The sequence below is a fragment of the Tachyglossus aculeatus genome, chromosome 5, assembly GCF_015852505.1.
Source record: "Tachyglossus aculeatus isolate mTacAcu1 chromosome 5, mTacAcu1.pri, whole genome shotgun sequence".
Classification (NCBI taxonomy): Eukaryota; Metazoa; Chordata; class Mammalia; order Monotremata; family Tachyglossidae; genus Tachyglossus; species Tachyglossus aculeatus.
The window spans coordinates 61,325,304-61,353,296 of NC_052070.1; the positions used below are offsets into that span (position 1 = coordinate 61,325,304).

The 27,993-nt window shown below is 52.9% G+C and overlaps 1 protein-coding gene across 1 annotated transcript; it reads left to right on the forward strand.

Moving 5' to 3' along the window:
* The first annotated feature begins 3,641 nt into the window (after positions 1-3,641).
* LOC119928156 (Golgi integral membrane protein 4-like) lies at positions 3,642-27,256 on the forward strand. Its single transcript, XM_038746138.1, is given in 18 exon segments — positions 3,642-3,853; positions 4,016-4,269; positions 4,499-4,575; positions 4,736-4,974; positions 9,142-9,216; positions 10,014-10,063; positions 13,543-13,596; positions 14,364-14,514; positions 18,849-18,931; positions 19,318-19,449; positions 19,696-19,839; positions 20,613-20,630; positions 20,632-20,747; positions 21,576-21,739; positions 25,335-25,402; positions 25,587-25,730; positions 25,929-25,991; positions 26,329-27,256. Coding segments are annotated over 15 exon segments (1,566 nt in total). The 5' UTR covers positions 3,642-3,853; positions 4,016-4,269; positions 4,499-4,575; positions 4,736-4,787; the 3' UTR covers positions 26,446-27,256.
* Positions 27,257-27,993: the final 737 nt, after the last annotated feature.

Consider the following 27,993-nt stretch of genomic DNA (forward strand, 5'->3'; position numbering starts at 1 on the left):
TTTATTAAGCACTTACTATGTGCAAAGCACTGTTCCAAGCACTGGGGGGATACAAGGTGATCAGGTTGTTCCATGTGGGGCTCACAGTCTTAATCCCCATTTTACAGATGAGGTAACTGAGGCTCAGAGAAGTTAAGTGACTTGCCCGAAGTCACACAGCTAAGTGGCAGAGCCAGGGTTTGAACCCATGACCTCTGACTCCAAATAATAATAATAATAATAATAATGAGACATTTTTAAGTGCTTACTATGTGCAAAGCACTGTTCTAAGCGCTGGGGAGGTTACAAGGTGACCACGTTGTCCCACGGGGGGCTCACATTCTTCATCCCCATTTTACAGATGAGGTAACTGAGGCCCAGAGAAGTCAAGTGACTTGCCCAAAGTCACACAGCTGACAAGTGGCTGAGCCGGGATTTGAACCCATGACCTCCGACTCCAAAGCCCGTGATGTTTCCACTGAGCCACGCTGCTAAGGCTGGCAGGCCCCAGGGAATGGGCTCTCTCCCCCATCACTCCCACAGGATCTGTTGGGGCGGGGCATCCTAGGAGGCTGACTTGGCTGGAGCTCAATCAATCGTATTTATTGAGCATTTATGGTGTGCTAAGCACTGTACTAACCGCTTGGGAGAGTAATAATAATAATAATAATGGCATTTGTTAAGTGCTTACTATGTGCAAAGCACTGTTCTAAGCGCTGGAGGCGGATATAAGGTGATCAGATTGTCCCAAGTGGGGCTCACAGTCTTAATCCCCATTTTACAGATGAGGTAATTGAGGCAGAGAGAAGCTAAGTGACTTGCCCAAGGTCACACAGCTGACGATTGGTGGAGCTGGGATTTGAACCCATGACCTCTGATTCCCAAGCCCATGCTCGTTCCATTGAGCCATGCTGCTTCCCTGAGTACAACAGAGTCTTCTTCTTTTCTTTCTTTCAATTGCATTTATTGAGCACTTACTGTGTGCAGAGCACTGTACTAAGTGCTTGGAAAGTCCAATTTGGCAACAGAGATGGTCCCTACCCAACAACGGGCTCACAGTCTAGAAGGGGGAGACAGGCAACAAAACAAAACATGTAGACAGGTTCCCTGCCCACAGTGAGCTTATAGAGGGGGAGACAGACATTAATATAAATAAATAAATTACAGATATGTATGTAAGTTCTGTGGGGCTGAGAGAGAGGGTGAATAATAATAATAATTGTGGTATTTGTTCAGCACTTACAGTGTGCCAGACACTGTACTAAACTCTGGGGTTGATACAAGCAAATCGGGTTGAACACAGTCCCTGTCCCCCATGGGGTTCACTATCTCGATCTCTATTTTACAGATGAGGTAACTGAGACACAGAGAACTGAATAATAATAATAATTATGGTATTTGTTAAGTGCTTACTGTGTGCCAAGCCCTGTACTAAGCTCTGCGGTAGATACAAGTCAGTCAGGTTGGACACAGTCCCTGTCCCACATAGGGTTCACAATCTTAATCCCCATTTTACAGATGAGGGAACTGAGGCCCAGAGCAGTGAAGCGACTCGCCCAAGGTCATACAGCAGACATGCACAGAGAAGCAGCGTGGCTCAGTGGAAAGAGCCTGGGCTTTGGAGTCATGGGTTCAAATGTGCCACTTGTCAGCTATGTGACTTTGGGTAAGTCACTTCACTTCTCTGGGCCTCAGTTCCCTCATCTGTAAAATGGGGATTAAGACTGTGAGCCCCCCGTGGGACAACCTGATCACCTTGTTCCTACCCCGGCACTTAGAACAGTGCTTCACACATAGTAAATGCTTAACAAATACCATTATTATTATTATTATGCGGCAGAGCCGGGATTAGAACCCATGACCTTCTGACTCCGAGGCCCGTGCTCTATCCACTAAGGCATGCTGCTTCCATAACGGGAGCAAATCCAAGTGCTCCAGTAGCCACAGCCCATCTCCCCCAGGGTCAGCTCTGAACCGGAAAATGAAAGCCCTGGGAGGCCAAAACCGGGATCCTTCCGTCTTCCCTCCCTCCCTTCTCCCACCAGGAGATGCGGCTGAGGATGGGGAAGGGCCTGCTGGAGGGGGGAAGCTTTGCCCTCTTCCCCCTCCTGCACTAATGCATGGATTAATAATAGTCTATTCACATTATTCCTCTGGGCCTTCCCCAGGGGGAATCCAATCTGATCAGTGGATGAAGTCTGACCTCCCCACCTGCCCTCCCAACACCTCCAGGAATCCCTCCTGGGTGACACAGTGTGGAGGCCTGCCATGATTCTGCCACTGCGGGCTTCCCCACTCCCTCCTCTTTCCCCCACGAGCTATGGAGGCTCTAATAATCATGGTATTCATTAAGCACTCACCCAGCGCTTAGAACAGTGCTTTGCACATAGTAAGCGCTTAATAAATGCCATCATTATTATTATTATGTGCCAAGCACCGTTCTAAACGCTGGGGTAGATACAAGGTGATCAGATTGTCCCACGTGGGGCTCACAGTCATCATCATCATCAGCATCAATCATATTTATTGAGCGCTTACTGTGTGCAGAGCACTGTACTAAGCACTTGGGAAGTACAAGTTGGCAACATATAGAGACAGTCCCTACCCAACAGTGGGCTCACAGTCTAAAAGGGGGAGACAGAGAACAGAGCCAAACATACTAACAAAATAAAATAAAAAGAATAGATATGCACAAGTAAAATAAATAAATAAATAAATAGAGTAATAAATATGTACAAACATACATACAGGACATATTTACAGTCTTAACCCCCATTTTACATATGAGGTAACTGAGGCCCAGAGAAGTGAAGTGACTTGCCCAAGGTCACCCAGCAGACAAGTGGTGGAGCCGGGATTAGAACCCATGACCTTCTGTCTCCCAGGCCCGGGCTCTATCCACTAGGCTTAGTGTCCCCACTGGCTCGGTCCAGGGGGCTGGGAAGAGGGGGGGTCGCTAAGGGGAGTGGGAGGGGAAGAAGACAGTGAGGATGCACATGGGAGAGCACGTGGGCAAAATCATGCACATGAATAATAGTGATGGTATTTGTTAAGCGCTTACTATGTGCAAAGCACTGTTCTAAGCGCTGGGGAGGATACAAGGTGATCAGGTCAAAGCCCTACTGAGAGCTCACCTCCTCCAGGAGGCCTTCCCAGGCTGAGCTCCCTTCTTCCTCTCCTCCTCCCCATCCCTCCCGCCCTACCTGCTTCCCCTCCCCACAGCACCTGTATATATGTATACAGATTTATTACTCTATTTTACTTGTACATACTCTATTTTACTTGTATTACTCTATTTTACTTGTACATATTTACTATTTTATTTTGTTAATACGTTTTGTTTTGTTGTCTGCCTCCCCCTTCCAGACTGTGAGCCTGCCGTTGGGTAGGGACCGTCTCTCGATGTTGCCAACTGGACTTCCCAGTGCTCTGCACACAGTAAGCGCTCGGTAAATACGATCGAATGAATGAATGAGTGTGCAGGAGGGCACACGTGGGAGAGCACTCCCCGGGCCGGGAGTGTAAGGGTGTGGGTGTGTGTGTGTGTGTGTGTCTGCGGAGCCCCTCCTCCTTCCCCGCCCCCTCCCCTTTGTCCAGCTCCGGGCCTGGGCCCGCCCCCCGACACACAGACCGACCGACTGAACGACAGACAGATAGACAGACAGGCAGGCAGAGAGAGGACCCAGGCGTCCGGCGAGGCCCAAGTTGGTCCGACAGACAGACAGACAGAGAGAGGACCCGGGCGTCCGGCGAGGCCCATGTGGGTCTGACAGACAGACAGACAGAGAGAGGACCCAGGCGTCCGGCGAGGCCCAGGTTGGTCCGACACAGACAGACAGACAGACAGAGGACCCGGGCGTCCGGCGAGGCCCAGGTAGGTCTGACAGACAGACAGAGGACCCAGGCGTCCGGCGAGGCCCAAGTTGGTCCGACAGACAGACAGACAGAGAGAGGACCCAGGCGTCCGGCGAGGCCCAGGTTGGTCCGACACAGACAGACAGACAGACAGAGGACCTGGGCGTCCGGCGAGGCCCAGGTAGGTCTGACAGACCGACAGACAGACAGACAGACAGAGGACCCAGGCGTCCGGCGAGGCCCAAGTTGGTCCGACAGACAGACAGACAGAGACAGAGAGAGGATCCAGGCATCCAGCGAGGCCCAAGTTGGTCCGACAGACAGACAGACAGACAGAGAGAGGACCCAGGCGTTCAGCGAGGCCCAAGTTGGTCAGACAGAGAGAGAGAGACAGAGAGAGGACCCAGGCGTCCGGCGAGGCCCAAGTTGGTCCGACAGACAGACAGACAGAGAGAGGACCCGGGCGTCCGGTGAGGCACAGATTGGTCCGACAGACAGACAGACAGACAGAGAGAGGACCCAGGCGTCCGGTGAGGCACAAATTGGTCAGACAGACAGACAGAGAGAGGACCCAGGCGTCCGGCGAGACCCTCAGACAGACAGACAGACAGACAGAGGACCCAGGCGTCCGGCGAGGCACAAATTGGTCCGACAGACAGACCGGCAGACAGACAGAGAGAGGACCCAGGCGTCCGGCGAGGCCCAAGTTGGTCCGACAGACAGACAGACAGACAGACAGAGGAGCCAGGCGTCCAGCGAGGCCCAAGTTGGTCCGACAGACAGACAGACAGACAGAGGACCCAGGCGTCCGGCTAGGCCCAGGTAGGTCCGACAGACAGACAGACAGACAGAGGACCCAGGCGTCCGGCGAGGCCCAAGTTGGTCAGGCAGGCAGACAGACAGACAGAGCGAGGAGCCAGGCGTCCGGCGAGGCCCAAGTTGGCCCGGGGGCGATGGGTTCGGGGGGCTGGCCCCGGCGACAGAAGGGGCTGCTGCAGAGCGGGTTCCTGTTGTCGGCGGCCTTGGGCCTGGTGGGCGCGGGGCTGCTGTACGACCACCTGCAGCGGAGGGCCCGGGCCGCCGAGGGCCAAGCCAGCCTGGCCCGGGGGCAGCAGGAGGCCATGGCGGCGCAGCTGCAAGGTGAGGGGACCCCCCGCCCCCCACGACGTGGGGCCCACCGGGCCGCTCCTTTAACTAGTGATGGCATTTGTTAAGCGCTTACTATGTGCCAAACACTGTTGTAAGCGCCGGGGGGGTGGGGGTGGGGTGGGGATAAGAATAATAATAATAATAATGATGGCATGTATTAAGCGCTCACACTGTTCTAAGCGCTGGGGAGATTACAAGGTGATCAGGTTGGCCCACGGGGGGCAGCGCGTACTATGTGCAAAGCACTGTTCTAAGCGCTGGGGAGATTACAAGGTGATCAGGTTGTCCCACGGAGGGCTCACAGTCTTAATCCCCATTTTAATAATAATGGTATTTATTAAGTGCTCACACTGTTCTAAACGCTGGGGAGATTACAAGGTGATCAGGTTGTCCCACCGGAGCTCACAGTCTTAATCCCCATTTTAATAATAATAATAATGGCAATTATTAAACGCTCACACTATTCTAAGCGCTGGGGAGATTACGGGGTGATCAGGTTGCCCCACGGGGGGCTCACAGTCTTAATCCCTATTTTAATAATAATAATGATGGCATTTATTAAGCACTTACTATGTGTAAAGCACTGTTCTAAGTCCCCATTTTAATAATAATAATGATGGCAGTTATTAAGCGCTCACACTGTTCTAAGCGCTGGGGAGATTACAAGGTGATCAGGTTGTCCCACGGGGGGCTCACGGTCTTAATCCCCATTTTAATAATAATAATAATAATGATGGCTTTTATTAAGCACTCACACTGTTCTAAACGCTGGGGAGATTACAAAGTGATCAGGTTGTCCCACGGGGGGCTCACAGTCTTAATCCCCATTTTAATAATAATAATGATGGCATTTATTAAGTGCTTACTATGTGCAAAGCACTGTTCTAAGCGCTGGGGAGATTACAAGTTGATCAGGTTGTCCCACCGGGGGCTCCCAGTCTTAATCCCCATTTTACAGATGAGGGAACTGAGGCCCAGAGAAGTGAAGTGACTTGCCCAAAGTCACACAGCTGACAATTGGCGGAGCCGGGATTTGAACCCGTGCCCGCTGACTCCCGAGCCCCGCTGCTTCTCTAATACAAGATCATCAGGTTGTCCCATGAGGGGCTCACGGTCTTCACCCCCATTTTCCAGATGAGGGAACAGAGGCCCGGTGAAGTGACTTGCCCCAAGTCGCCCAGCTGACAAGTGGCGGAGCCGGGATTAGAACCCACGACCCCTGACTCCCAAGACCGGGCTCTTTCCACTGAGCCACACTGCTTCTCTTTGATGCCCCTTCCCCAGCTTCCCACCCAGAAGACACACACTGGTTGCAGGAACTCCCAGAGGCGGCCCAGGGCTGGAGGGATGGGCCGGGGAGAGGGGTCCCCTTTGACCCGAGCCCCTTATCCACCGGTTGAGCCCTCCCTGTGATGGGCGGCCCCCCACTCCCCTCTGTGCCCTCCACCCCAATCCGATTTCCCTGCCCAATTCGACTAGGATCTGGTGGCCCCCGGGGGGGCGAGGCCCAATATCTCGGGATGTTGGTGACCGGGAGGGGAGAGGTCACCTGCACCTCCCCTCCCAGTTGGGGTGGCCGACCCCAGGGAGCCCCCCGTCTCGGGGGCCTGGGTCACCTGTGGTCACAGGTGAAGGATGACCAGCTGGTTCGGGTTTTAACTTTCATTTCCTCTCCTCTGCCCCTTCCAAGACTGGGGGAGGGAGGACCAAATTTGGGGGACAGGAAAGAAGGGGTGCCCGTGGCCAGCGGGCAGGGCTGTGATTATGCCTGTTTGCTCCATCCCCCTCCCCCCGCCCATCGGCCCCTAGTCCGCGGAGGGAGGGGGCACAAGACAGCTCCAGCCCCCCAGGAGGCAGCAGGGTGAGGCTTTCCCTTCCCATCTGTTTCACAGTGGGGGAAACTGAGGCTGGGGGGCTGGAGAGGGACAGCGACCCCAGGAGGGCCCAGGTGTCCCAGCTCCTTACCCCGCTCCCCCCACTCTGAATGGGCAGACCAGAGCCCCCCCCCCCCCTCAACCTACCCCTCACTCAGAGGAGTAGGTGGGCTCAAGAGATGTGGGAAGGGGCCCTAGGGTTATTTGGGATGATCAGTGAATTTTCCTTCCCCTAAACAGTTGGGATTCTGGCTTATTTGTCTTCACGCCTAGTCACTGTCCATATATGTGTCTAGGCGTGTGGGAGGAGCCCCCCCATTCTCTTGCCCTGCACCCTCATCCCTAGGATAGCAAATCCTTCTGAGCCCAGCCTGGACAACTTCTGTTTCTTAGAGAAGGGGGACTACTTGCGGAGCTAGAAAGAGCCCTCCTTCTCCCCACATTCTGTATAATAATAATAATGATGGCATGTATTAAGCGCTTACTATGTGCAAAGCACTGTTCTAAGCACTGGGGAGGTTGCAAGGTGACCAGGTTGTCCCGCGGGGGGTTCACAGTCTTAATCCCCATTTTACAGATGAGGGAACTGAGGCCCAGAGTAGTTAAGTGACTTGCCCAAAGTCACACAGCTGACGAGTGGCGGAGCCGGGATTTGAACCCTTGACCTCTGACTCCAAAGCCCAGGCTCTTTCCACTGAGCCACGCTGCATATGACTGATGTGTGTTTGTGTGTGCTCATGTGCATAAGTGGGGTTCATTGACACACCCAAGTCTCACTGGGGCTTTGGGCTGGAGGGAGCGGGTGGGGTTTGTCTGGGGGCTGGGGGTCTTGGGTAGCGTCGCTGGGCCATCTGGGACTCTAGGCTGGGGTCCAACAAGGAGACAGCGGGGCTGGTCTACAGACCCAATCTGTGTGCAGGGAAACGCCGCAGTCTCGTCCCAGATTCTTGGCAGGCCCTTCCTCGGACCGGACGTGTTGTTCTGCTTTCTGAAAAGGAACTTGTCTGGGGGACCAGCTGGCCCCCGGCCCTGGCAACCCACCAGCCTCCCCAGTCCTCAGCCAGTTTCATTCGGGGAGCCCTGAGGGGTTCTCGCGCCTGGCCCCCAGTTTGTCCTGCTTCTCCAACCAACTTTCCCCCACTTACAGGGCTCCAGTTAGGTCCATAGAAGGGGGCGGGGGAGAGGGGGTCACGGGCCCCCTGTTTTGGCCAACTCTGTGTTGCCATACTCTCAGACCATTGATTCCTTCCCTAGGTAGGAGGGGAGCACTAGCCCATTTCCTAGCTTGCCGCAGGCAAATGCAGTCTGCAAGCTTAGGTTATGGCCAGGTTCCCTTGGCCCTCTGTGGGATGGATGGGGCAGGTCATTTGGGGGCTGTGGGTGTGGGACACCCTCCCATGAACCTGTGCCTAAATAAGGGCCACCCTATTCAGTCCCGCCTCCCCATTCATTCAGTCATATTTATTGTTTACTGTGTGCAGATCACTGTATTAAGTGCTTGGGAGAGTACAGTGTAACAGAACAGATAGACCTGTTCCCTGCCTACATGGAGCTTGTCTGGGGGAAGAGCCCAGATCCTCCATCTGGTCTGTGGTCGGGAGGGCTCCCGGCTTCCAGCTGGGACATCGACCAAGTTGGAAGTCAGTGAAGTCTGTTTCCTCCCTGCCACCCTCCTCTTCCTGCCTTTCCCCTGACCCCATCCTTCCCACGCTCAGCTTCCAGAGCTGGGACCCCCCAGCTCTCTGGCTGTCCTCCGAGCCATGCCAGTTGGGGTCAGGGAGCAGGACATGGGTGACCGGGCATGGAATGTGTGTGTTTGTGTTGGCAGGGGCGCTTGTGTTGGCAGCGGCTCCTCCTTCCCCCGACTAAGTTCAAATATGCATCGTCCTCATTTTTCCAGCCCAGTGGGGACTTTCCCAAGTCCTGCCATGGGGGTCTGGCACAGGGAGGGTGATCTGAGGGTCTGCCCTCTCTGTTCCCGGGGTGGAGGTGGCGTCGGAGTCCCCTCAGCTCACCCTTCTGTGTTCCCTGTCCAGCTCTCGGCCAGAGGGGAAGGGGCCTGGGGTTGTCCAGGAAGGGAAAGTTCCTTCCCTGCCCCTTAGTTTCTCCATCTGGGAAATGGGTTTGCTTGTCCACGCCCACCCCTCATTCCCTCCAGCTTAGGGCTCGGCTCCTTCAACCCAGTCCCTGCCCCTCCTTCAGGGGTCTCAGCGGCCTGTGACCCCCACCCCCACCAACCCACATCCCTAGCTAACACTGACAGTCTGTCCCCCGGAGTCCACAGTGGTTTATGAGCACCGGTCCCGGCTGGAACGCTCCCTGCAGAAAGAGCGTGGGGACCACAAGAAGACCAAGGAAGGTCAGTGGGGCAGTGGGCGGGGTTGGAATGGGGGGGCTCCTGAAATAAGCCCCCAAACTCCACACTCCTGAGCCCCTGGGTGTGAGAGATGGGGTCCTGGGTAGTGGAGGTGGCTCCCTGGGCCGAAACCCCCAGGAGATACTGAGGCCGGGCCCGTTGGGCACAGATCAACAGAGCTACAGGCAGAAAAGTGCCAGCAGATCCAGAGGGCTTGGGCAGAGCCACAGACAAGCAAACATGCCGGGTTACTGGAGTTGGGGGATGGTGGGGGGGAAATCAGGGATGTTGGATGGTCTGTGTTGGGGTGCTGTGGAGAGTCAGGGGTGTAAGGTGGTCTATGCTGGTCCCTGCAGAGAGACACAGGGGTAGTCCAAGCTTCGTCACTGGAGGGAGAGTCAGGAGTATTAGATGGCCTGTGCTGGGTCCACTTCAGGGAGAGTCAGGGATGGATTCGGGAGAGTCAGGGGTGTTGGATGGTCCATGCTGGGTCACTGTGAGGGGAGTCAGGGATGGAGTAAGAGGGAAGAGTCAGGGATGGAGAAGGGGGGGACAGTGAGGGATGGAGAAAGGGAAGAGTCAGGGGGGTTGGATAGTCCATCCATAACCACGAGGATGGGTGTCCAGGCAGACAAGCAAACAGTTCCTTTAAACATGTCCAGTGTTCCTGTCAGAGATAAGAGGGCTGGGCTGAATGGGGCTGAGCTGGGTGGGTTAGGGGTGGTGGCGGGGGCGGTGCTGGGCTGAGGGAACTAAGGGTAGTGGAAACTTTATAACTAACTGGCTCATCCTGACACCAGATTTCCTGGTGTACAAGCTGGAGGCCCAGGAAGCTCTCAACAAGGAGAAGGTGGGTGGGGTTTGGGATTAAGTACGGGGGTCCAGGGGTGGGGGTGTGGGAGGAGACAGAGCCTTTGGGGGGGGGGGGGCATCTAAGGTTTCTGGGGAACCAGGGGATGGGGAGGGAAATTTAAATGTGGCAAGTAGAGAAGGGACTTCTAACCTCTGGAGGCCCAATGTGGAGAGTCCTGCCCAGGCCAAAAAATCAAGTCTCATGTCCCAGCCCTGACCAGCCCAACCTCACTCCCCAGGGGGATGGAAAGAATTATGGATGGAGTCCTGGCGCCGTGGGCTTTCCCCTGGGACCTCTGGGATTGGTCTCTTATATGAGGATGGACACGTGTGTCGTGGGCTGGCGTGGGTTGCGGGGAGTCATTGATGGAGGGTGGAGAGTCGAGGTTGTTAGATGGTCCCATGCTGAGTCAATCAATAGAACTGATTGAATGCCTGCTATGTGCAGAGAACTGCTCTTGGAAGAGTACAGTACAATGAAGACATGACCCCTGCCCTCAGGGAGCTTTTGATCTAGTTGGCGGAGACAGGTGCAAAATAAATTACAAATAAGAGAAAGACTTAATCGATGGTTTTTTTTTTGAGCACTTATTGTGTGCAGAGCACTGTACTAAGTGCTTGGGAAAGTACAATATAATACAGATGGTAGATATAATCCCTGCTCACAAGGAGTTTACTGTCTACAGGGGAAGGCCAGGATGTCGCATCCATAAGGACAGGGATAAGGAAGGCAGCAACTTTCCCACTATTCTCCCACGCCTCTTTTGGTGGGACTTTCAGAGTCAGAGCCTTGAGTTGGACAGAGCCCGCGTCTGCCCCAGAATGGCATTTCTGATGGCTTTAGCATAATCGTGGAGAGATGCCAGGTAGCATATTACAAGGTGAATAACTTGGGCAAACTGGAGATCTGGGGGTTGATGAAGAAGACATTGGATGTGTGGATGAATAACTGCTGAAATAGTAGAGGAAGGAAGTCTGCTAGATTCGGGAGTGACCTTGGGTAGCTTTGAGCCCATCAGCACAGAGGTGGTGCAGAACAAGTGCTTAGTACAATGCTCTGCACACAGTAAGTGTTCAGTAAATACAATTGAATGAATGAACTGTGACATACAGTGAAGAAAAATGAATCTGGAAAGGCCTCGGGGAGGAGGTGGGATTTCTGAAAGGCTGTGAAGATGGGGAGGGCTGTTGTCTGGTGGGGTTTTGTTGTATTTTTTTAAAAATGGTGTGTGTTATGTTCTTACTGTGTGCCGGGCACTGTACTAAACGCTGGGGTAGATGCTAGAAAATCAGTTTGGACACATTCCATGTCCCACCTGGGGTTCACGGTCTTAATCCCCATTTTACAGATGGGGTAACTGAGGCACAGAGAAGTTAAATGACTTGCCAGTGGTCACCCAGCAGAACCGGAATTAGAATCCAAGTCCTCTGACTTCCAGTCCTGTGCCCTTTCCACTAGGCCGTGTGCTCGTCTTGAAGAGGTTTAAAAATGTCTGTCTCCCCTGTGAGACTGTAAGATCGTTCTGGACAGGGGATGAATCTGTTTATTGTTCAATTGTACTCTCCCAAGTGCTTAGTACAGTGCTCTGCACACAGTAAACGGTCAATAAATACAATTGAATGAATGAATGAAAGGGAAAGAGGTTCCATTTGGAGGAAGTGAGCAAGGGATCAGAGGCCAGAGATAAAAGGAGGTGGCACAGTGAGTAGGTGGGCCACCAAAGTAGTTGGCAAGAGAGAGCTGGAGGGAGAGTCAGAGATGAAGCTCGTTGTGGGCAGGGAGAGTGTCCGTTTTATTGTTATATTGGACTCTCCCAAGCGCTCAGTGCAGTGCTATGCACACAGTAAGTCCTCAATAAGTTCGATTGAATGAATGAAAGAGGGGAGAGTTAGTGGATATAGCCTGGTTCAATCAATTGAATTAATTGATGGTCTTACTGCATACAGAGCACTTTACGAAGAGCTTGGGAGAGTACTTTTTAAGAAGATGACACAAAACTCTGCCCACAAGGGGAGTGAATGGAATAGAACAGAATAATAACAATTATGATATTTATTAAGCACTTACTGTGTGCTTTAACTTACTGTGTGCTGAATATCATGCTGAACCCTTAGGTAAATACAGGACGGTGATAGTGGACACAGCACAGGGCTCACAATTCAAGAGATAGAGAGATCGAGGATCTTACCTCCATTTTACAGATGATTTAGAGATCCAGAGAGGTAAAATCCCTTGTCCAAGGTCACCTGGCGGTCCAGAAATGGGATTAGAACCCAGATCAATCAATGGTATTTATTAAGCGCTTACTGTGTGCGTGGAACGTCTCTGCTAATTCATTCAATCGTATTTATTGAGCACTTACTGTGTGTGTACTCTCCCAAGTGCTTAGTACAGTGCTCTGCACATTTTAAGGGCTCAAGAAATATGATTGATTGAATGATTACAGAACACCATACTAAACTCTTATTAAGCGCTTACTGTGTGTGTGGAACATATCTGCTAAGTCGTTGAGTTGTATTTATTGAGCACTTACTGTATGTGTACTCTCCCCAGGGCTTAGTACAGTGCTGTGCACGTTGTAAGGGCTCAAGAAATATGATTGATTGAATGATTACAGAATAATAATAATGGCATTTATTAAGCGCTTACTATGTGCAAAGCACTGTTCTAAGCGCTGGGGAGGTTACAAAGTGATCAGGTTGTCCCACGTGGGGCTCACAGCCTTCATCCCCATTTTACAGATGAGGTGACTGAGGCCCGGAGAAGTTAAGAGACTTGCCCAAAGTCACACAGCTGACAAGTGGCGGAGCTGGGATTTGAACCCATGACCTCTGACTCCAAAGCCCGGGCTCTTTCCACTGAGCCACGCTGCTTTAGTACAGAACACCGTACTAAACTCTTACTACAGGTTTGGCAGACACGTTCCCTGCCCACATTGAGTTTTCAGTCGAGGGAGGAGACGGGCATTAATATAAATAAGTAATTTATACTGCATTATTTAGAGATAAGTACAGAAGTGCCCTGAGGCTGAGGGTGGGGTGAATACCAGATGCTCAAAAGTCAGAGCTAGGAAACGAGGGCTTAATTGGGGAAGGCCTCATGGAGGAGATGTGACCCTAAATCTTAGATTTCTCAACTTTTCACTTTCTCTTTCCACCAGGCCCTGCTGTCCCCCAACAGACAGAGTTAGTCCCCTAACTGCAAGGGAGAGGTGCACCCCTAACTCTGAAGGAAGTTGGGGGGTGTCCAGGAGTGACCCAAGCTTAAGCAGATCCCTGAGCCCTCTGAGCCCCCCAGAGCTGTCGCTGGGGCCATGGGGATTGAGGCTGGGGGATCTGAGGAGTGGAGAGGGCCCGGGGGCAGGCGGTCTGTCCGATGGGTGTTGGTGCGTTACGCCTCGTGGACTCGTATACGATGTCTGATAGATCTACCCTCTCTTTTTTCTTCCCTTCCCCTCTTTGCCATGGGGGCTGCAGCAAGATGCCATGAACCGTTACGGAGCCCTCAGCTCCCAGCACAAGATCCTCAAGGTGAGGGGTCTCCGGGGCACATCAGCCAGGGTGGAACTCCTGGGTTCCCTCCCTGCCACCCACTGTTGTGAAAGGGGCCTGCTTGAGGCGGGCAGAGGCAGAGGGAGCGCCCTGACTTGCTCGTGCCTAGCAAACCAACTACTGATTATAGAAAAGTTTTTTTTTTTGCCTCTATGGGATCTGGGACTGCTTCTTCCTCTGTTCCCATCTCCTTCCTCCAGCCCCTGCGGAGAGCAGGAAGGGACTGGGGGCCAGGAGAAGCCAGGGGGAGCAGCGGGTGGGGGGAAGGGCAGGGGCTGTGGGTCTGTTTCCCCCGGGAAGGGGTAGGGGGGAGTCAGTCCTGATCCCTTTGGGGCATTCTGAGGGTTGGGGTCTCATGGGGTGGGGGTGGGATGGGTGGGCACAGTGCCCATCTGGCCCTCTGCTTCCTTGGCCCTGCCAGCAGCCCGCTGAGTGGAAGACCGAGTGGGCAGTCACCATGACAACACGGAGGGCCCTGTCTGGGTCACTGACTCGACTCAAAGGGGCATTGGTGGCTGGGGGGTGGTGTTTGGCCAGAGCCCCAGCTGACGGAGCCAGGAGGCCCTAGGAGAGGGGAGGAAGGGGTGGGGGGTGTCCTGTCCCTGACCTCAGCTGGCCTGGGGGAGGGCAGGAACCAGGGTTTCCTTCCTTGTGGGGGCCGGGCAGGCTGGGGGAGCCGAGGCGCTGCCCTCCCCCCTGCTCCCCACCCTTCCGCCTCCCTCCCCCGTGACCCCACGCTACCCCAGAACCAGCACGAGGACGTGAAGAAGCAGCTGCGGGAGCTGCAAGGGCAGCACAACGGACTGAAGCTGGAGCAGCGCCGGACGTTGGAGAGCCACGGCCAGCAGCTGGCCCAGCTGCAGCGGGACCGGGACAGCGAGGTCGCCGGCCTGCAGGGTCAGATTCCTCCCGTCCCCCTCCGGCCCGGTCAACCCTTCCTGACCCCACAAGCTGAGCCACCTCCGCCTCCTCCATCCGTCCGCCCAGAGTGCCAGATCTTTCCCCCAGACAGCCCTACCTTCAGTCAGTCAATCAGTCATCCGTATTTATTGGGTGATTACCACGTGCAGAGCACTCCACCAAGCGCTTGGGACGTGCAGTATAACAGAGTTGGTAGATACAGTCCCTGTCCACGGTGAGTTCATAGTTTAGAGAGGGAGGTGGTCATTAATATAAATAAGTAAATGACCGGTACATTTATAAATGCTGTGGGGTTGAAGGAGGGGTGAATAAAGAGTGCAAATTCTTGTGCGAGGCTGTTACAGAAGGGTTTGGGAGAAGAGGAAAGGTGGGCTTAGTTGGGGAAGGCCTCCTGGAGGAGATGTACTTTCAATAAAGGTTTGAAGAGTGGGAGAGTGATTGCCGGCTGTGTAGGGAGAGGGAGTTCCAAGCCAGAGGCAGGATGCGGAAGAGGGGAACGAAGTGTGTAGAGAGTACTCAGGTGAGGTGGGAGCAGGCAAGGTGATTGAGGGCTTTAGAGCCGATGGTAAGGAGTTTCTGTTTGATGCGGAGGTGGATGCGCAACCACTGGAGATTCCTGAGGAGTAGGGAAATGTGGACCGAACGGTTTTGTAGAAAAATGATCCGGAAGCAGAGTGAAGTCTGGACTGGAGTGGGGAGAAACAGGAGGCAGGGAGGTCAGCAAGGAGGCTGATGCAGTAATGGAGGCGGGATAGGATAAGTGCTCGGTTTAACAGGTAGCAGTTTGGATGGAGAGGAAGGGGCGGATTTTAGTGATGTTGTGAAGGTTGGGCTGACAGGATTTGGTAACAGATTGAGTATGTGGGATGAATGAGAGATGAATCTAAGGTAATAGCAAGGTTAGGGGCTTGTGAGACAGGGAGCAATAAAAGTGACTCAGCATCTACTTCATTCATTCCATCGTATTTATTGAGCTCCTACCGTGCACAGAGCACTGTACCAAGCGCTTGGAAAGTACAATTCAGCAATAGAGACAATCCCTGCCCACACCGGGCTTACGATCTAGAAGGGGGAAGGCATATCAATGCAGAACACTACTCAGCCCTTGGGATAATAATAATAATGATGGTATTTGTTAAGCACTTACTACGTGTCAAGCACTGTTCTAAGCACTGGGGGGATACAAGGTGATCAGGTTGTCCCACGGGGGGCTAACAGTCTTCATCCCCATTTTCCAGGGAACTGAGGCACAGAGAATAATAATAATAGTGGTATTTGTTAAGCTCTTACTGTATGTGAAGCACTGTTCTAAGCGCTGGGGGGATACAAGGTGATCAGGTTGTCCCACGGGGGGCTCACAGTCTTTATCCCCATTTTCCAGATGAGGGAACTGAGTCACAGAGAAGTGAAGTGACTTGCCCAAAGTCACACAACAGACAAGTGACGGATCTGGGATTAGAGCCCATGACCTCCGACTCCCAAGCCCGGGCTCTTTCCACTGAGCCATGCTGCTTCTCTGATAATACAGTACGATAGCATTAGAGGACACAGTCCCTCCTCTCAAGGAGCTTACAGTCTGCCAGAAGAGACAGACGATCAAATAAATTACAAGTAGGAGGAAGTAGTAGAGTATGAAGATGTGGAAATAAGTGTTACAGGGAGTTTTCGAGTACTTAAGCGCTTAGGTGGCCCAGGAGGACCAAATGTCAGTTGGGTCAAGGCAGGGAGATCGATGGGTATCGGGGAAGGCCCTTTGGGAGAGATGTGATTTTTTTAGAAAACTTGAAAAGGGTGAGAGCATGATCTGTTGGATGTGAAGGGGGAAGATGGGAGCGAGAGATCAGTGGCAAGACAAGACTGAGGCGTGAGGGTAGTTTGCCTGAAGAGGGACAAGTGTGAGCTGGGGAGTAGTGGGGCAAGAGAGTGGATAAATAGGAAGGAGAGAGGTGACTGACGTAAAGCCAACGGTCAGGGGCTTCTGTCTCTTGCCGAGATGGGTGGGCAACCCACTGGAGGTTTCGAGGAGTGAGGAAATGTGGGCAGAATGATGTCATTAGAAAAATGATCCAGGCAGTAGAGTGAAGTATGGCCTGGAGTCAGAGAAGCAGCTTGGCCCTGTGGAAGTCCTTGTGGGAATCTGAGGACCTAGGTTCATTCATTCATTCAATCGTATTTATTGAGCGCTTACTGTGTGCAGAGCACTGTACTAAGCGCTTGGGAAGTACAAGTTGGCAACATATAGAGATGGTCCCTACCCAACAGCGGGCTCACATTCATTCATTCATTCATTCAATCGTATTGAGCGCTTACTGTGTACAGAGCACTGTACTAAGCCCTTGGGAAGTACAAGTTGGCAACATATAGAGACAGTCCCTACCCAACAGCGGGCTCACATTCATTCATTCATTCATTCAATCGTATTTATTGAGCGCTTACTGTGTGCAGAGCACTGTACTGAGCGCTTGGGAAGTACAAGTTGGCAACATATAGAGACGGTCCCTACCCAACAGTGGGCTCACAGTCTAGAAGCTTAACAGTAAGAAGCTTACAGTCCAGAGGGGAAGACAGACATGAACAGAGATAATGACATAATAATAATAATAACAATGGCATTTGTTAAGCGCTTACCATGTGCAAAGCACTGTTCCAAGCGTGCTGTGGGGCTGCTGGGGGCGGACGGGGGATGAATAAAAGGAGCGAGTCAGGGCGATGCGGAGTGAATGGGAGAAGAGGAAAGGAGGGCTTATTCTGGCCCTCCCTGGCTGGGGCCCGTTCTTTGCCCTCGGCATGCCCACCTGCCCCCGTATAATAATAATAATAATGATGGTATTTGTTAAGCGCTTACTATGTGCAAAGCACTGCTCCAAGCACTGGGGATCAGGTTGTCCCACGGGGGGCTCACAGTTCCAATCCCCACCTCACAGTCTAGAAGGGGGAGACAGGCAACAAAACAAAACATATAAACCAAATAAAATAAATAGAATAAATATGTACAAGTAAAATAAATAAATAAATAAATTCTAATCCCAGCTCTGCCACTTCTCTGCTGGGTGACCTTGGGCAAGTTACTTCACTTCTCCCGTGCCTTAGTTCTCTTGTCTGCACAATGGGGGTTCAATAGCGGTTCTCTCTCCTACTTGGACTGTGAGAGTCTTGCAGGACCTGATTATCTACCACAGTGCTTGGCACATAGTGAGCCCTTAATAAAAACCCCAATTTATATATGTTTTAATTTTTGAAGTGGAGAGAGACAGGAGGCCAAGCAACCAGTAAGGAGGCTGAGGCAGTAGTCAAACCCAGTTGTGACAAGGACCTGAACCAGTGTGGTGGCCATTTGGAAGGAGAAGAAAGGGCAGACTCTGGAAGTGCATTCATTTATTCAATCGTATTTATCGAGCGCTTACTGTGTGCAGAGCACTGGACTAAGCTCTTGGGAGGGCACAATACAATAACAAGCAGACATGTTCCCTGCCCTCAATGAGCTTACAATCTAGAGGAAGAATAATAGACTGAATATGGGGACTGAAAGAATCAAGGATAATATCAAATTATAGGCCTGCAAGTTCGGAGGATGGTGGTAGTGTTGATTGTGATGGGAAAGTTAGGTGGAAGAGAGGATTTTGGGAGGGAAGATGAGGAATTCTGTTCTGGACAAATTGAACTTGAGGCGCTGTCAATCAATCAATCGTATTTATTGAGCGCTTACTGTGTGCAGAGCACTGTCAGGACAGTGGATAGTGCATGGGCCTGTGAGTCGGAAGGATCTGGGTTCTAATCCTGGTTCCGCCACTTGTCTGCTGTGTGACCTTGGACAAGTCACTTCACTTCTCTGGGTCTCAGTTTCCTTGTCTGTAAAATGGGGATTAAGATTGTGAACCCCATGCGGGGCAGGGGCTGTGTCCAACCCGATTATCTTGTATCTGCCCCAGTGCTTAGAACTGTGCCTGGCACACAGTAAGCACTTAACAAATACCACAGTCCCTGTAGAAATAGCCCGGAGGTCAGAAGATTGGGGTGAAGGAGAGAGGTTGGGGCTAATGAGGTGGATTTGGGAGTCGAGGTGGATTTGGGAGTCATCTGGTTAGAGATGGTAATTGAAGCTGTGGGAACAAACAAGCTCCCCTAAGGATGGAGAATAGAAGGGACCCAATACAGAACCTTGAGGGACGCCCCCGGTTAGGGGGTGAAAGGCAGAGGAGGAGCCAGTGAAGGAGACTTTCCTAACCCTGTGGGGAGGATTCTGCAAGGCAGGTCCCCCTTGGGGTTTCCTGGGAGCTGAACTGGCCCCTGCGGCCCGTGTCGTCCCCCAGACTTGGTGTCTAAGCTGCGGGCAGAGAGCCGACTCCTGCGCCAGGCTCACCAGGAGGTGCACACCCAGCTGCTTGGAGCCCAGGTGCGGTCTGCAGGGGCAGCTAGCCAGGGGGGCCCAGCCCTCCTCTCTTCCCTCCCTCATCTTCCTCCTAGGGTGACTGAACCCTGTCTGTGGTAGTATGGGGCAACCCCGGGATGCAGAGCCACCATGCTGGGCCCCTGCTGGGACGAGGTTTCCTGGTGGAAAATGCCACTGATTCCAGCCTCGGCTCACCAGTTGCCCCCCCCACAGGGACCCCTGATCCATTCAATCTTTTTTATTGAGTGCTTACTGTGTGCAAAGCAGTGTACTAAGCGTTTGGGAGAACAATAAACAGACACGTTCCCTGATGGGGCTGGGGGACTGGATGAGGGGGCGGAGAGGGGGTCTCAACAGCCCCTCAGCCCCACCCCCTGCCCATTCCCCAGGCCCAGGTGGAGGAGTTCAGGCAGCTCAAGGAGGCCCTGCAGAAAATGCCGAGTTTCAAGGACCTGGGGCCGGGTCCCCAAGAGCCCACCTCCAGAGTGGGGGGCAGCCGGGCCCATCTGGAGCACCCCAAGGTAGCGGTGGGCTGGGCCCTGGGGTCTCTGGTGGGTGGGGGTGGGGGGGCAGGGGAACAGGGCACCTGTGACTCAAATGTCTGAGTTAGAAGCCTGAACTCTCAGCTTTGCTCCCTAGTTCCCGATTGAGTGAGGCCTTGGTGGCCTTGGGGAGACTGAGGCCCAGGCGGCCCATTGATGAGGGGCGGAGGGGTGAAGGGAAACTGCTGGCTGTGCCCGGGCCACTTCAATGTTCCATTTCCCCAGGTGATCATCTCCACTGCCAGGATTCCCCGTGAAGCCCAGGCCCCGGTGGCTCCGGCCAGGGTCCCCACCCGCCTGCAGGAGCCCGGCCAGGGCCGTGTGAGCCACCTCGCCAGGGTCGCCAACCCCCAACCCACCAGCCTCCTGGTATCAGCCCGCCCCCTCCCTCCCTGTTTGCTCTCTTTCCCTGATTCCCGATCGGGAACTGGATTTGGGATGGGCCAGAAATCCCTTCCTTTGCTGTGACCCCCTCCCCCTCTCCTCCCAACCCGTGCCCCCTTCTTGACCCATCCCCTAGGGCAACGGTCTGGGGTTTTATTCACCCCAACAGGGAGAAGGGATGGGTTCTCAGATTCCAGCACGGTGGTATAGTGGGTCAGAAGGTCATGGGTCCTAATCCTGGCTCCACCACTTCATTCATTCAATCATATTTATTGAGCGCTTACTGTGTGCAGAGCACTGTACTAAGCGCTTGGGAAGTACAAGTTGGCACCACTTGTCTGCTGTGTGACTTTGGACAAGTTGCTTCAATTCTCTGGGCCTCAGTTACCTCACCTGTACAATTGGGAATGAGACTGTGAACCCCATGTAGGACAGGGGCAGTGCCCCACCCCATTTGCTTGTATCCACCCCAGCGCTTAGTACAGTGCCTGGCATATAGTAGACACTTAACAAATCCATTATTATTATTGCACACACCCCTGCCCAGGGCGGCGGGACCAAGACCAGGGGTCCCAACCCGTGGGATGGGGGTCAGGGGCCCCTTCCTTCTCTGTGGCCCTTCATTCATCTCCCTGTCTCTTTGTTCCCTATTCCCCAGGTTGCAGTAGGGTAAGGGGATTTTAGGCGCCAGTGCTGATCTTCTGGGGGTCTTGCATCACCCTCCCTCCCTCCCCTTCCCACACCCCTTCCTTTCCCAGTCGGACCAGCGGGTGCAGGGGGGGGGCCGAGGCGTGGCTCCGGGAGACCGGGGCCCCCCCGTCGCTGCCTCCTGCTCCGGGCAGGGAGCCCCCGGTCCACCCTGCCTCCAGGACCCCACCGGTGCAGATGCAGAGGTGAGTGCCGTGGATGGGGAGAGCGATGGAGAGAGCGGTACAGGGCTGCCTGTCCTTACAGAGTCTTCTCCTGACCCCTCCTCCCCCCACGCACACCCATACACACTCCCCTCCCCTGGGGACCTGGGGGGGATGTCTCCCTGGCCTTTTCTGCTCACCAGGCCCGGGATTCTCCCTCTCCTCTTCACCACAGACAGAAAGAGCTTCCTGTAATCAAATCTGCATCCCTCCTACTGCAGTTTCTCCCAAATGAGGGTTCCTGGAGTAGCCACCAGGACAACCCCGTGTGGCCCAGTGGGAAGAACAGAGGTCTGGGTGTCAGAAGGCTTGGGTTCTAATTCTGACTCTGCCCTCTGTCTGCTGTGTGAGTTTGGGCAAATCACTTAACTTTTCTGGGCTTCAATTTCCTCGTTTGTAAAATGGGGATTCGATGCCTGTTCTCCCTCTCTTGAGACTGTGAGCTCCTTGAGGGGCAGAGAGTACATCCAAGCTGATTATCTTGAACTCCCCCAGTCAATCAACGGTATCTATTGAGCATTTAATGTGCAGAGCACCGTACTAAGCGCTTGGGAGAGTACACTATAACTGAGCTGGTAGACATGTCCCCTGCCCACAACGAACTTACAGTCTAGAGGGAGCTTACAGCACTTAGTACAGTGTTTCGCCAATAGTAAGTGCCCAACGAATTCCCCGATTATTATTATTTTTTATTATTATCTCTACAATCCTGGCAACCCAGCCCTCTGTCAGCCAGCTATTCGCCAGGCTGTATATCCTGGGCTTCCTGACCCACCATGCCATCCCTTCCCCCCGACCCCCCCAACAAAGCTGGCAGGACATTGTCAACAAAGTGAATGCCCAGATGGGAGAAGAGCAAGGCGGGCAGAATGGCAACGTGCCAGCAGCAAATCAGGACAAGGAGGTGGTGCATCCAGCAGTCAATCAGGGAGGAGACCCCAACGATGGAACGGATGAGGAAGAGTTGGAAATGGGTAGGTATCGGTTCTGCTTCTGTAACTGGAAAAAGCAGGATGGCTCTCCCTCCCCACCTTCCCCTGCCCCGTGCTCAGACTGCGGGGACTTGCTCAATCCCTCCCTTTATTCATCTCCCCTCCCAGCCCTACAGCACTTTCGTCCATTCATTCATTCAATCAATCATATTTATTGAGTGCTTACTGTGTGCAGAGCACTGTACTAAGCGCTTGGGAAGTACAAGTTGGCAACATATAGAGACTGTCCCTACCCAACAACGGGCTCACAGTCTGGAAGGGGGAGACAGGCAACAAAACAAAGCATGTGGACAGGTGTCAAGTCATCAGAATAAATAGAAGTAAAGCTAGATGCACATCATTAACAAATTAAATAGAATAGTAAATATGTACAAGTAAAATAAATAGAGTAATAAACCTGTACAAACATATATACAGGTGCTGTGGGGAGGGAAAGGAGGTCGCATTTATTTAATGCTCACTGTGTGCAGAGCACTGCACTAAGCGCTTGGAAAGTGCAATTCAGCAACAGAGACAATCCCTGCCCACGACGGGCTCACAGTCTAGAAGCACTTATGTCCATATCTTCCCAAGCGCTTAGTACAGTGCTCTGCACACTGTAAGTGCTCAATAAATATGATTGAATGAATGAATTTATTTCTGCTGATGTCTGTCTCACCTGTTAAATGGTAAGCTCATTATGGGCAGGGAAAGTGTCTGTGCATTGTTATATTGTACTCTCCCGATTGCTTAGTACAGTGCTCTGCACACAGTAAGTGCTCAATAAATATGATTAACTGACTGACTTGAAAGTAGGAAGTAGGTGTAATAGGCAAGAACTGGGCACGGGAAAAGAGTAAGCCCCAAACTTACCCCTCCCACAGCACTTATAAGAATAATAATAATGATGATGGCATTTATTAAGCACTTACAATGTGCAAAGCACTGTTCTAAGCTCTGGGGAGGTTACAAGGTGATCAAGTTGTCCCACGGGGTGCTCACAGTCTTAATCCCCATGTTACAGATGAGGTACCTGAGGCACTGAGAAGTTAAGTGACTTGCCCAAAGTCACACAATTGGCGGAACCGGGATTTGAACCCACGACCTCTTACTCTCTGTAATGTATTCGTTTATATTAATGTCTGCATCCCCCTCAAGACTGTAAGTTCGTTGTGGGCAGAGAACGTTCATTCATTCAGGTTAATTCAATCGTATTTATTGAGCGCTTACTGTGTGTACAGAGCACTGTACTAAGTGCTTGAGAAACTACAGTACAGCAGTAGAGGCAATTCCTGCCCGCAACAAGCTCACAGTCTAGATGTAGGGAGGCAGACAGTAATAATAATAATAATAATAGCATTTATTAAGTGCTTACTATGTGCAAAGAACTGTTCTAAGCACTGAGGAGGTTACAAGGTGATCAGGTTGTCCCACGTGGGGCTCACAGTCTTCACCCCCATTTTACAGATGAGGGAACTGAGGCCCAGAGAAGTGAAGTGACTTACCCAAAGTCACACAGCTGACAGTTGGTGGAGCCGGGATTTGAACCCATGACCTCTGACTCCAAAGCCCGGGCTCTTTCCACTGAGCCACGCATACAAATAAACAGACATCAACATAAACTAAATAAAATGACAGATATATATATGCGTATATATATATATGTATGTATGTATATGTATGTATATATATAAGTATATATATATAAGTATATCTTATAAAGTTAAGTACATCTTTCCACTGAGCCACGCATAGACATCAACATAAATAAAATGACAGATATATATATATGTGTGTATATATATGTATGTGTATGTATGTATATATATATATATATAAGTATATATAAGTATATCTTATAAAGATAAGTATATCTTTCCACTGAGCCATGCATACAGACATCAACATAAATAAAAAATATATATATATGTGTGTATATATATATGTATGTATGCATATGTATATATATATATATATATATACACACATATGCTGTGGGGTGGGGGTGGGGGGAAAGCAAAGGGAATGAGGGTGATGAAGAAAGGAGTGGGAGATGATGAAAAATAGGGCTTAATCTGGGAAGGCCTCCTGGAGGAGATGTGGGCGGAGACCATGTCTACCAACTCTGTTGTGGCTCTCTCCCAAGCCCTAGTACAGTGCTTTGGACCCAATAAGCACTCAATCAATCAATCCATCCATTGTATTAAATAACATCGATTGATGAAGTACTTTCTCTGTGTCAACCACTGGTCTTGGCACTGGGGTAGATACAGGGCTGGAAACGGTCCCTGATCCACATGTGGCTCACAGTCTAAGCAGGGGGAAGACAGGGTATTTTACCCCCATTTTAGAGATGAGGAAACTTAGGTACAGAGAAGTTAAGTAACTTGTCCAAGGTCACCCATTAGGCGAGTGGGAGAGCCGGAATTGGAACCCAATTTCTCCAACTCCCAGGCTCATGATCTTTCCACTAGGTCACGCTGCTTCTGAAGCGCGGCTCAGTGGCTAGAGCTGGGCTCAGGAGTCGGAGGTCATGGGTTCGAATGCCGCCTCCACCGCTTGTCAGCTGTGTGACTCTGGGCAAGTCACTTCACTTCTCTGGGCCTCAGTTCCCTCATCTGTAAAATGGGGATGAAGACTGAGCCCCACGTGGGACAACCTTGATTACCTTGTATCCCCCCCAGCGCTTAGAACAGTGCTTGGCACAAAGTAAGTGCTTAACAAATACCAACATTATTATTATTATTATTATCAAATCCCATAGCCCCACCCCTTGTGAGAGCTCACGTCAGTTGGTTTTCACCCAGGGAGGAACCTATAATTTTCACCCCAATAACTCCCTTCCCTCCAGCTTGTCTCATCTCTCTGTTGGAGGGAGGGGTGGGCTGAAGGCTACAGGATTTCTGGGGTGAGGTGCAAGCTTAACCTATGACCTGCTGAGATCTGTTAACTGAAATAATAATAATAATGATGATGGCTCTGTGGAAGGAGCACGGGCTTAGGAGTCAGAGGTCATGGGTTCTAATCCTGGCTCCGCCACATCAGCTGTGTGACCTTGGGCAAGTCACTTCTCTGGGCCTTAGTTACCTCATCTGTAAAATGGCGATTAAAATTGTGAGCCCCACGTGGGACAACCTGATCATCTTGTATCTCCCGAGCGCTTAGAATAGTGCTTTGCACATAGTAAGCGCTTAACAAATACCATTATTATTATTATTACGGCATTTGTTAAGTGCTTACTATGTGCAAAGCACTGTTCTAAGTGCTGGGGGGGATGCAAGGTGATCATGTGGGGCTCACAGTCTTAATCCCCACTTTACAGATGAGGTAACTGAGGCTCACAGAAGTTAAATGACTTGCCAAAGGTCACACAGCAGACATGTGGCAGAGCTGGGATTCGAACTCATGACCTCTGACTCTCAAGCCCAGGCTCTTTCCACTGTGCCACGCTGCTTCTCTGAAATAGCACTCAGCATCTCTGGACCTCCCTGAACACTGCCTTTAACATGGGTCAGGCCAATGCCCAGGCCCGGGGGGGGGGGAGCGGTCAGCATCTGGGTGACCGGTGACAGTGGGTGGGGGTGTCTCCACCTTTCAGATGCCGGGATGATCGAGAGAGAGGAGGACGTGCGTCCGCAGAAGGATCCTGCCACTCAAGAGCTCTTGGTGAGCAGGACCGAGCCTGAGATCTGGGTGGGCATCCTGGGGCGGGAGTGGGATACGGAGCGGGGAGAAGGGGAGGAAGAAGAAGGGGACCTGGCCCAGCGGTGCTGGCAGCTGCTCGGGGGCCGGGGCTGGACTCTTTGGGTGGAGGCTGGGGAAAAGAAGGCCCTCCACCCCACCCTACCAGAGGGCAGCCGGGCAGCCTCCCGCCTCCCCGAGCTGGGTGCCAGCGGAGGACCCGGGCCCCGCCCAGGACCCCAACAACCAGGGGGAGGATGAGTTTGAGGAGGCGGAACTGGAGAGGCCTGAGTTCGAGGGCAGGACTGGCAAGGTAACTGCGGTGGGGGGGCACCGAGGATCCCCAGGGGGTCATGGGCAGGCTGGGGGGTGGCGGAAAGAGCCTGTCTGATCCAAGTCCCTGGGGAGCGAGGGGGTGCTGAGGGTGTACCATATAACTTCGGGGGTCTTGGTCTGGGGTTCTGCACTGAGGCTGCCCCAGTAACTCCTCCCTTTTCCCCTCTCCCCCAAGACCGGCCCCCGACCGGAGAAGGCCAGAGACCTGCTAGACAACCATCGGGACAACCGTGAGCCGGTGAGTCAGTCTAGGGTTGGGGCCGGGCCAGGGTCGGAGGCTCGGGCCAGTGGCTTGGCTCTGCATTCATTCATTCATTCAATCGTATTTATTGAGCACTTACTGTGTGCAGAGCACTGGACTAAGCGCTTGGGAAGTACAAGTCTGCAGGGCCCAGACTGCTCCAGGCCAGCCGCGGGCTGCTCCCTCCCACCGCCCGACCCCTGGCCCCATCAGCCCCCGCCCCAGGACCACCAGGGACGTGCACATCTCAGGAACCTCTGGCAGCTTCCTGGCCGGGGTTAGTCTGGGGTGGGGTTTCTTTTGGTCACCATCCTGCCCCCACCCCTATCTCCAGGAGGACCGTGGTGGTGAAGAGGACGAGAGTGACGACCCACAGCTGGTGCCCCAGGGCGGGACCCGAGTGGCTCTCTCCAGGACCCGCTTCCGATTCCGGAAGGAGAGTTACTACTGACACACGCTCCTCTCCATCAGGGCCCTGGGGGCAAGAGGGAACTGTGCTCAGCCGGGGTCCTGACCACCTGGCCGCCCGGGAAAGGGGAGCTGAGATCTCCCAGACCCCCCAGCCTCCTTCCTCCATCCCTGGCCAAGTGCCTCGGCCCCCCACGGAGGGTGCCCATGCTGCTAGCCCAGTCTGCTTCCAGGTCGGAGACCCCAGTTGGCTTTCCCGCTCCCTGGCAGGGGCCTGTAACCCAAAGGGGCCGGCTTCCCCACAACCAGCGGTCCCTACCTTCCGCAGGAGCCGGACTGGACGGCGCTCCCCGCCTTCAGGGTTGGCTGAGATAGATGGAAACGGCCCCTCCCCTACCCCCCTACTAATTTCTCGTTGACAATCAGCGGCATGGGGAGTGACCCAGGCGGCCTGGCGAGCTGAGCTTGTCCTCCGTCCAGGGGGGCAGGGACCCGACGGGGGGCCCCAGCCCAATCCACGATGCGCCGGTGGGGACAGGGGAAGGCAGTGAGATTTATTTATTGCAGCTCAAGAAGGGCCGTGTCCTGGGCTCACTCTAAGGCAGATTCCTCCCTCCCACTTCTCCACTACTGTCAGTGTGAGGCTGAGCCCAGGCCGGCATGCTGCACCCCCAGCCCCCTTAGCGCTTTCCACAGCCTCTGCTCTCCAATTTACCCCAGATCCAGAAGGAGTGGGTACTGCCACTCCCCCATCTCCCCTACAGTCTGGGGGGCCTGGGCGGGGACCATGCTGAAGGTCCAAGGGGACATTGGACCGAGCGGGACCAGGCGGCCGGCCCTATTCCCCCTACGGCGGGGGCCGAGTCCGGGCCCAGCTCTCGAATCTGCACAGAAGTCTAGCCCCAGAGCCGGGCACACATCTGTTATTACCGATTTTTTTTTACACAGAAAATAAAGTTTTAATAATAATAATACTAATGATGGCATTTGTTAAGCGCTCACTATGGGCCGAGCACTATTTTAAGCACTGGGGTAGATACAAAGTAATCAGGTGGTCCCACGTGGAGCTCACAGTTTTAATCCCTATTTTACAGATGAGGTAACAGAGGCATGGAGAAGTGGCTTACCCGAAGTCACACAGCTGACAAGTAGAACCCACATCCTCTGACTCCCAAGCCTGTGCTCTTTCCACTGAGCCGCACTGCTGTTTTCATGTGAAACAGAAGAGATAATGATAATGGCATTTATTAAGCGCTTACTATGTGCAAAGCACTGTTTTAAGCGCTGGATCAGGGCCGTGGCAGCTCTGTGCGGTCCCTGCTGTTGATTGGGTGGTGGGTTGGGGTGGGCTGGAGGGAGAGCAAGGGAAGAGGCCTTCACTCAAGCCAGGAGGCCTGCCAGGAGGGGGAGAAGCAAGTGGGATGGGGCTAGGGGAGGGAATGGTAATAATAACGATGGTATTTGTTAAGCGCTTACTATGTGCCAGTCACTGTACTCAGTGCAGGGGTAGATACAAATCCCAGCTCCGCCAGTTGTCAGCTGCATGACTTTGGGCAAGTCACTTAACTTCTCTGTGCCTCAGTTACCTCAT